Below are 10,538 nucleotides of genomic sequence, written 5' to 3'. Positions count from 1 at the left end.
GCATACACACAAGAATGCACAAGTATGGCACACTGACTTCAACAAGTAAGTGAAAAAAAGAAGAATTTAGGACACAAAGTCCTTAAACCTGGACGGTTTCTTACGCAACCGTTTCGACCGTCGAGGCGCATTTCGTTCTGAAGTGCTCCCTTGCGGAGCAACAAGTTGTGTATCTTCTGATGAGCCTAGTGGCTCAGTTACGCGCTGCTCAGGCACAGCTGAGAGCGTAGAGGAGTAGCTAGAGTCAGATGACTCACTTAAGCGTCCCTCAGTAGTGGCTGGGGACGGAGAAACTTCACGCGAAACATGGGAACCCAAAGGTTCGGAAGCATGTCCGTTAGTGTTAGAAGAATTACTGGCATGGGGACTGGGCTCGTCAGTCAAGTATTGATACGGAGCCTGAGAAGAGTCTGAGGACTCTGAAGCGTGCTCGGGGCACGGAGAAACATCATGGGGGCTGGACACCACAGCCGAACGTTGAGAAGGTGTCTGTAAGGAGCCCGGTGGCTCTACTACGCACTCAGTAGAAGTATGGTGGCTGGGCACCACAGCGGGACTTTGAACCGGTGCCGCTAAGGAGCTCTGTGGCTCAAGAGAAGGCATATTAGAAGAAAAAGAAGCATTGTGGCTGGGCACCACAGCCGGGCATTGAACCGGTGCCTGAAGACCATCCCCGCCAGGGGAAGATGGTGATGCTGCAGGAATAGGGACAGAAACCAACCGTGGAACCGAGGCAGAGGAAAACAACTGGTTCTGAGAAGGTATTGACAAGTGCATGTTTGAAGGTGGTTCCCGTTCGGAGTGGACGATAACAAGTTTAGAAGCATTCCAAACCGATCCATCACTAAGTTTAAATGCATGGGAACCGACCGAAGACATAACTGTAAACGGACCTCTATACTTATGTTGTTTTCCTGGAATACGTACTTTAACTCTTTGCCCTACCTGAATGACTGGAGGTTTGGCACCTCTTTTCTGATCAACATAATTCTTCATGTACTCCTGTTTATGAAAAACACGGGTCCTTATGGTATTGTCCGAAAAGGACTGAAAAGTAGAAGGCAACGGGAGATCAGTTATATCCACCGCTGTGCGGGGTTGGCGCTTATGGAGCAACATCGCAGGAGACGATCCCGTAGTCGCCTGAGGAGAAAACCGGTAAGTACCTAAATACTCAGTAATTGCCTTCTTGAGAGGACGTTGCTCCAGTTTAGCTAGTTGAATGTACTCCTTCAGAACCCTGTTGAAGCGCTCAACCTGACCATTTGCTTGCGGATAGTAGTAGGAAGAACAGAGGTGTTGGATACCTCGCTCGGAAAGGAATGTTTCAAACTGTTGAGACTTGAATTGGGGACCATTGTCAGTTACTAAGCATGTTGGAAACCCTTCACGGCAGAAAATGGAAGTCAAGAAGGTGATGACCGCATCAGACGTAACGTCTCGAACGAAACAAACCTCCGGCCATTTAGAGTAATAATCTATTAAAGTGATTGCGAAACGACAATCTGAGGGGACATTTGAAAGAGGACCAATAATGTCCATGCCCAACTTATCCCACGGTTTCTTAGGAAAAGAAACTGGTTGTAGTGGTGCAAAGACAGGTTTCGCCGATTTGTCGGCAGCCTGACAGATGTAACAGTGCCGAACAGCATTTTCCACTTGTTTGTCAAGGCACGGCCACCAATACCTGTCACGAAGCGACTGCTTTGTCCGGATTATGCCTGGATGGTTTTCATGGGCTAACTGAATTAATTGCCCCCTGTAAGTTTCTGGAACAGTAACACGTTCCCCGCGTAAAATGAGTCCATCAACATAAGACAGTTCGTCTTCCACTGCAAAGTAAGGTGCAAGTACTGGAGTCATATGCTTCTTTGGAGGCCATCCCTCAGCAATGAATTGAATAACCTGCTGTAAAATAGTATCATTAGCAGTGGCTGCCTGTAACTCATCCTTATTTAAGCATGCAGCAACCAAAGAAATTATCTCTTCTTCCGGCGTCTGTGCTGGCGGAAGCTGGACTGGCAGCCGAGATAATGCGTCAGCCACGACATTATCGGCACCTTTGCAATATTGTACAGAACAGTCATAGTATAACAGCCGGGCGCACCATCGAAAAATCCGCAAGGGGCGTCGCCCCACCGCGCCAGCTGATAGCAACGTTGTTAAAGCCTGGTGGTCAGTCCGTAATGTAAAATGCCGCCCCCAAAGATACACATGCCATTTTTCTACCGCGAACAAGCAAGCAAGAGCTTCGCGTTCCCCTGCTGAATACCGGCGTTCTGCCGGGGACAAGGTTCGAGATGCAAAAGCCACAGTCAACAACTTTTCTCCCTTTTGTTGCTGAAGAACTGCGCCGATGCCGACATTTGATGCGTCGGTGGTAATCACCACAGGAAGATTACTGTCAAAAATGTTGATGACCGGGCGGTCAGCAAGTAACTTTTTAACCTGGTTGAAACTGGCATTGGCCTCAGCGGACCATTCAAAGTTCTGCCCATGCCTGAGCATACGGCGCAGAGGCTCAACAACATCCGCGTAACGCGGCAAAACTTTGCATAATATCCAACTAACCCCAAAAAGGATTGTAATGTTTTAACATCAGTAGGAACAGGGGCATCAAGAATGGCAGTGACCTTAGACTCAACAGGCGATAAACCGCGAGAACTTATGTTATGACCTAAGAATGCAATTTCAGTAGCAGCAAAGACACACTTATTATTAAGCTTCATGCCGCAGGACTCGATTTTAGACAAGACATTTTTAAGTGCACATCGTGCTCTTCCCGATCACGGCCCCAAACTAAGATGTCGTCTAAGTAACAAACAACACCTGGGCACCCTTTCAGTACATCACTCATCATCTTTTGAAAAATAGCTGGCGCAGATGCCAACCCGAAACATACTCTGCGGAATCTGTAAAGCCCTTGATGCGTTACAAAAGTAGTAAGATCGCGACTTTCCTCCGCTAACTCAACCTGGTGATATGCCGATGCAAGATCAAGTTTAGAAAAAATTTGAGCACCTGATAACGGTTGTAAAAGTTCCTCGATGTGAGGCAGAGGGAACCCGTCCACTAGGATGGCCTTGTTCGGCTCACGGAGATCAACACATAGTCGGATGGAATTGTCCTTCTTGCGGACGACGACCAAAGGAGACACCCAGTCCGAAGCATCCACCCTCTCGATGATGCCAGTCGACTCTAGTCGTTGCAACTCGTCGGCAACCTGTTGCCGCAACAAGAAAGGAAGGCGACGCAGTTTGGCCGCCACGGGCTGCACGTCAGGTCGACGCTTGACACGATGAATGTAATTGCGGACGGTGCCGATGTCCGACGAAAATAGGTGATGATACTCCGGTGGCGCATTCGCCGGAACCGCCGAAGAGTCGACGAGCGAACAAGTAAGGGTCTCCCCTCTGATGACTATTTTCAGAGCACGAATGGCATCCAATCCCAGGAGCGAGGTGCCTTTATCCGTGACGTAGAAGGGAATCGTAGCGGAGTTACCGTTGTACAGGACTGTTGCCTTGAAATAGCCGTGATTATGTATGGCTTGCTCGGAGTAGTTTTGTAGGACAAGATGCGAAGGTAGGAGCTTGATATGGGAAAAGTTCCTTTTATAATCCTGGACGTTGAGTAGCGACACAGCCGCTCCCGTGTCGATGAGCATGTTGCAAATGGATCCATTGATCCGCACAGGAAGATGAAGTCCGACAGTGGTGACCGGTTTGTCCACTTGTAGGACCGTGACTGTATTGGTCACCGTTGACGTGCCCTGATGACCGGTTGGAGATTCCGAAGTAGTGCGGCAGACCCGCGCGAAATGTCCACGACGTCCGCATCGCGAACACGTCCGGCTCCTGGCTGGGCAGGCGGCGGAGTTGGCCCAATGCCGCGTCGATCCGCAGCGGTAACAGGCACCCGCGCGACCCGGCGGCGCAGCTGGAGAGGAGGTGTCCGCAGCAGTGGTGGCCGAGGGGGTGCACGCAGACGAAGTGCCGCCGGCGCCATCTTGCGGCGAAGCTTGAGGAGGACGGCCACCATTAGGCCCGCCATTTTGACGAATTCGGCGAGTTGCGCCGCCGTCTTGAACAGTACGCGACGATACGGCGTCGACTTGAACTCCGGAAAGCTGTAGTAAGGCGCGATCGACGCGCTCCTCCTCCTTGGCAATGTCGAGCGCCTTCTGTTCGGTGAATTCCTTGCCCAATTTGTAGAAAGTCCGTTTCAGGTGCGGCGACGCGATGCCAGAGACGATCTGGTCATAAGCAAGGAGATCGCTCGCCGCGCCGAATTCACAAAGCTTGGCTAGTCGGCGCACTTCTTGGATAAATTGGACCGCCGACTCGTCCGGTCCCTGGCACAGAGATTTGAAGCGGGCGCGCAGGCACGCCGCGTCCGGTTGGGGGTCGAAAATTTGGCTGAGCAGCGCAAGGGCTGCGTCGTACACGCTCGGCGTCTCCTCCTGAGTTGGCCGGTCGGCTCCCGGCTGCTGCTCATCTTCGGCGACACGCAGATAGGTGTTCAGTCCCTCGACGCCTAAGGCGTTCAGAAGCAGCGTCTTCTTGTGTTCCGGCGAGGCGTCCCTGGCCGCGGCGTCGATGTATACCTGCAACACAGGACGCCACTGTCTCCATGGAATAGGTGGTATGCCGGGACACTGGAGAAACGGAGGCGGAGGGATAGCGGCGTTCATGCTTGCCGAAGAGAGCGTCGAGCAGAAAGTTCAGGAGAGACGTCGAGCGTGAGTAGGCCTCGTGGCCGGCACCGGCACGAAAAGTCAGAAAAGTGTAAGTCGAAAGTGAAAAATACAGTAGTGGCGGGGTATCAGGCAAGGGTGCTGGGACGACAGCACAATAAGAAGTCTGGATGCCCACCTTATCTCTTGATTTACGCGGATCCGTCAAACTCGTCGCCAAATGTGGTATCGGACGTCGAACGCGACGCCCGGAGAACAAAGGGCACGGCGCCCGAAGCGCCGGCCGGGAGGAAGAACAGCAGCAGCCGGCAGCCAAGCGGGAACTGGTTTATTTCACACAGTGCCGCGCATATATGTACATGGTGGCGCCCCCTAAGGGCAAAAATACTTTTTAAGAAACCGAAACTGGAACTCACATACCACAAGCGGCTCGGACGTTGCGGAAGGCAGAGGAAGCAGCACAGCCCGAGACTGAAAGCCCTTCCAACAGCAAAGCAGTCCCTACTAAAGCCCGGAGAGTGAGCCGTAGAAAGCGCTCGAGAAGCTCCTCGCCGAGCCGAACCGCCGACATGGCTAGCGACGGTCCAAAGCGCCGCAGTACCAGGAGGAGGGTGAGCCGTGGCCGATCAAGGCACTCGTCCCGCAGTCGTCATGGCGGACGAGCGCGTAAGGGCCGAAGCCGTCAAAGTTCGGCTTCTCGGTCGGAGCGAAGCCACGGCAGAAAGAGACGAAGCAAGAGCCGCCGACATGCCCGGTCCAGAAGTTCTTCCTTGGCCACCACCATACCCTCGAAGCGCGGCAAGAAACGTCGCCACGCCCAAAGTCACGCCTCCTCAAGGCACGGAGGAAGGCGTGTGAAGGTGAGGAAGTCTCGGAGAAGCCGGTCGTCACGTAGACGTGAGAGGCGCGCGACTGTCCGCAAGACCACGAAGCACGTGAGGACAAAGTAAGACAGCAGAAGCCAATATTAGAATTGGTTTTGATTGGGCCCGACAGTTCCGCTTTCAACCAGACCTAGCCGACATGAACTATTCGTCTGCTCCTCCGTTCCGAAAAATCGGCGAGGTAAAAAGAGCCTCTTGCTCTGGGGAAGTGCGATTTTCTCGAATAAAATTTCCTTCAACATTCCTGTAGTGTCTTAATGTTGTCTGAAATGCCTTATAACTGTAATTTATTCGTTGGTGAAATTGCGGGGACGAAGCAACAAGGGTTTATTTTTTTAAGGACGCCCTAAATGAACGCACAGACATGCACAGGGCAAGCGGGAACTAACAACTGTCACAGTTGTTACGCCTATGTGCTTGAGCAACACGCTGCAAGTGTCGACAATGGAGAATCGGACGCTTGCTCGCTTGCTTGCTTGCTTGCTTGCTTGCTTGCTTGCTTGCTTGCTTGACCCTTATTTCTTGGTTCTTACCCACTACGGTGGATTGCCCGTGAAAGCGGCGGTTAATACGCGTATAAGGGAAATTTAGAATTTAGGCGCTCTTAGATAGTTCTTCTTCTTTTAAACTGCGGCACGCGGAGTGACCCTCTGCGTCTCCTACCACACGGGGCGTCTGATGGAATGTGTGCCCGGTATTCTTTGTCTTTTTTTTCCTTCCACATCCCGAATGGGCACAGACAATGGTCACTTAGTCATGCGCGGCTCAAGGGCAGTTTTCAAATTGAAAGAAAATAGGAGCGTTGCGTGATAGAAAACACGCTCACGCTCCTCCGATATTTCCTTACCACCAGTGGTACATGGTGTATATAAATAGCTAGCCGTTATTTCGCCGACGCATGCATGGCGTGTGGCTGAGCTGTCTAACGCAGCGCGCTGGGAAGCGAGGGGTTGCTGTTCGTATCCGCGGTCGGGTACTTTAGAAAGTTTTTCTTGTGCTTTATTTTTCTCTGTGCCTTTTTTATATATATACATACATATACATATCCGGTACATGACGGCGTCGACAGACGGCGACGGCGAAAATCAGCCGAGGGTGTCCATATTGTAACGCACAGTTCAGGAATACACTTTTAATAAACCAAACTGGTTGGGGCGAACTTGTGCCCGAGAAGGAAAAAAACTAAAAGGAAATCTCCTAGCACTCCCAAGAACAGTCCTCTTCTACTTCTAAATCGCCACCTCTTCTTCTCCTTTTTCTTGTGTTCCGTGTGGGTCGCGCGCAGCGGCTATTCCCTGGGTCGCAGGCACGTGCTCTCCGCCACACTTTTGCTTTGGCTCGCACGTAGCCGCAAACACTTCGGAGGGCGTAGGGATCAGCCAGCGCGCGTAGTTTAAAATCATCCTGTGTCAATATAATTGTCATCGCAATACAACAATTGGGGTACCCTTAAGCTTCGCTTTTAAGAGATGAACGCGATAGCGAAACCAGGCCCCTAGTGCGCACTTCAACAACTAAGGGCATGCTTATTCTGTGTTACACAGACACAGACACACACACGAGCACGCGCGACGTATCTATAATAATGGTACATGTTTTCGATCTAAACCACTTCCCAGTGCTAGAACGGCGGAACCATATAGGCTCGGCTGTAGTCTAAACATGTTTTACAGCGAAAGCTGTTATGATATCACAAGGGCCGTTTTTGGCGCCGTAGTTGTCCGCCGCCGCCGCTGCCGACGGTGTCAGTAACCACTATCGCTCAAAAGAAAAAAAAGGTAAATAAGCAAAAAGGTCTGGGATGGAACGAGGTTCGAACCTGGGCCCCCTGCGTGGGAACCCAGTATTCCACCTCACAGCCATGCCAGTGCTTGAAACTGCTTTGCAAAAAGACCCTATACAGGCTTCATGCCGGGAAGGAACCACGTTAACATATGTAATGTAGTTCGGTAGAAGAGCAAAATAACAACCAGGTGTCACACAACGCGAATTCTGTCATCAGGCGCCACATATAATGCGCATAGCGAAACGAGTAGGTTGTTGAATGCTTCCAACCCATTACAAAGGGCTCTACCATAATTCTTCATCGTCATCAGCCACAGCATCAACAAAGTTAACATAATGCCTTACCACTGTTTAGCGGGCACCACAGTTCTCCGCAGAATGACGAAAAATTGCATAGTGGCTGCTTCCTTACTTCACAAAAATTATGATGATTCATAGCGTAGTGGGTTCCTCGCAAGTGCACTTCTGTTGGTTGCCAAGGAAGCCCTTAAGGCTCCCATGATCAGTTTGCTCAGGGTCTCAATAAGTGTTTTCCCTCTCTCTCTCTCTCTCTTTCTCACGTTAACGTATGTTATATAGCGTGGTGGGAGAGTTAAATAGCGACCGTGCATCACACAATGCGAATTACGTAACGAGTGGGTCGTTTAAAGGTTGCTACCCTTTACAAAGGGCTCAGTCATATTTCTGCATCGTCATCAAACGTCGCATCAACAAACTGCACATAATCACTCACAGATGGTACCTCGCTTCTACGGAGAATGACGAATAATGTCGTGGTGGGTGGTTCCAAACTTCACAAAAATTATGATTTGTGGCGTAGTGGGTACGCTGCTGGTGTACTTGTATAAGTAGCCACGAGAGAGTTTACAAAGGGATCTAGAAATGCCGCTCTTCCAGGTTTCGCTGTGACTGTGCTGAGCTTTCCGCGTAGGCCTGTCGTTTTTTTTTTCTGTTACTGCATTTATTTTGGCCCGATTTGCGGAGGAAAGCGTTGCAACTGCTCGATTTTCCTGATATTGATCGCTGTAAGGACGCATCAATTCGTATCTGGTAGTATTAAGGCGAAAGCCTTGATTGCCTCATACTCGCGGTGACCGTCTGTCCGTTCCCTGCCCAGGCAGCACAGCACATTGGCCCAATATTGTTTATACGTTAGCAAACGGTGGCCCAATGATGGCCCATACAAACCACCATAAAACCAATGTTGGCAAGCCGGCCTACAAGGATGCCAATAATGGTCCATCTTTGCCAGCCAACATACAATATTGGTCGTGCCATTCTTTGAGGTTGGCAACAACGGCCCATGGTTGCCGATGTACATGTGATATTGGCAGAACCAGGCCGTATGGATGGCAATATTGGGCCAGCTTATCCGTTGGTAAAGCAATATTGGTTAAGTAATGGCAGTAGATCGGATATATTGTCCAGTCAATCTGACTGGTTAAACAATATTGGACGGCCAATGCTACGCGCCGGACAATATTGTCCAGACTTACACGTTGTCGCTCCAATGTCTTAAGCACTGGCAAGCATATGCATGATATATCGGCAAGAATGTTTTTTCCCCTTTTACCATCACTAAGTGAAGGTTAACCCGAATCGAGCCACCACCTGCGCATGCATGCTATTATGAAAATCACTTTGACCAGCATCTAGCGTACCTCAAAGAAGATTTCCGATTACTTATCACATTGCTTTATTCTACAAATATTCTACAAATATTCTACACGGCGGCGAAGGCATCACGCCGTCCAACTGGGAGGCTGCATGCTTTTACTAGCCCCAGACTCTAGAACAGCTATGGGCCGTCCAATGGGCCCGCGACGCAAAAGAGACTTGGTATTTCTGTTCCGTCGTGGGAGCGGCCCGGTCGAGTCCTAATCCGAAACGTGCTCTGAACCCATTCCTTATTATGTATAACAACGCGATTGTAGATGACGACCCCGCATTTCTGAAAGCCAGCGGCCGTTTCGGCCGTCCGCGAGTGCCGTTTTCGTTCCTTTGCATCGCATATTTGCGGCGCTTCGCGCTCGGCGCGTTCCGAGGTTCGTCCGAATTAACCGGTTGCTGCCAAATATGACCGAATTAACGAGAGTTCGGTGCCATTAAACAAAAACATGCTTGGCGGGACCAGAGAACACGTCCTAATTATCTGATTTTCCGAATTAATGAGTGTGGAATTAACGAGCTTTTACTGTATAAAGATGACAAAAACAGCCCATTGTTGTCAGTCAACAAACAAAACTGGAAATTCCATTCTATAAGAAAGGGAGCAATGGCACACACAGGGTCTTGATTTTTAAGCTGGCATTTAGTGTGGCACAAAATATATCCTAAACAGTTGGACAAAATTTGTTTTAGAGATGGTGAGCATTGTAAAATATAAGTAACAAGTTTTCAAATGAGTTTTGCGCGCTGCTGGAAATACATCTATCAGAAAGGAACACACCACAACATCTCACTTTGCAATGCTTGTTAAAAGTTAATTGTGTGATACAGCCAGCGTACACAACGCAACTGTATAAAAAAAACCTGCCTTTACATTGATTGAAGCTGTATATAGCGTTGATGAGTTAATGGAGTAGAATAGAATTCTAGTTCGCTTCGCAATGGGCCTCTGCGCTGGCGCGCCTTTTGCGCACGCGCACCGAAATTTTTCTGACGGCTTTATTCGCGGCGAACAATCAAAACATTTCATGTCACTTCAACCACACCACGTATTTTTGTGTTTGCTACACGACTGGTTGGATTACAGGATTGTAACTTCTTTGTGTGCGTGCTACAGCGACGTGTTGTCCAAGACTACGGTATCGCACGCGGAATCTCCAAATGAGCGATGAGTTATGTTTGCACTCTCAACGCTTCACGCAACCAGACGTGTTCACTTCGAACAAATGTTCTCGGTGATCGGGAGGCCGGAGAAGCAGCGCGACGCCATGTTTTGCTCAGGAATTTTACGTCCTGTCCTCCCGGCAATGGGGTTGCGCGGGGGTGGCTGGTCATAAAACACTTGTCACTTGACGGCTGCTCCGCCCACGACGGTTCAAACGTGGCTCCGGGCTTTCAATGCCTTTGAAAACGAAAGGGAGGGGGGGTGAGGGAGGTGGCGGGAGACGACGGCACCTCGGAAGATGCGTACGCATTTCGGCTATTCTTCGTCGGTCAGTGGCGGT

General features: G+C 50.1%; 1 protein-coding gene across 1 annotated transcript; it reads right to left on the bottom strand.

Moving 5' to 3' along the window:
- Nucleotides 1-520: 520 nt before the first annotated feature.
- LOC119384290 (uncharacterized) lies at nt 521-4,693 on the bottom strand. Its single transcript, XM_037652465.1, has 2 exons — nt 3,022-4,693; nt 521-582 (listed from the first exon to the last, which is right to left on the bottom strand). The coding sequence occupies exons 1-2, from the start codon at nt 4,691-4,693 to the stop codon at nt 521-523; spliced, it is 1,734 nt and encodes a 577-aa protein (XP_037508393.1).
- Nucleotides 4,694-10,538: the final 5,845 nt, after the last annotated feature.

Source organism: Rhipicephalus sanguineus, chromosome 1 (assembly GCF_013339695.2).
Source record: "Rhipicephalus sanguineus isolate Rsan-2018 chromosome 1, BIME_Rsan_1.4, whole genome shotgun sequence".
Lineage (NCBI taxonomy): Eukaryota > Metazoa > Arthropoda > Arachnida > Ixodida > Ixodidae > Rhipicephalus > Rhipicephalus sanguineus.
The sequence above is the reverse complement of the archived record's forward strand: the minus strand, read 5'-3'. Positions and strand labels throughout refer to the sequence as shown.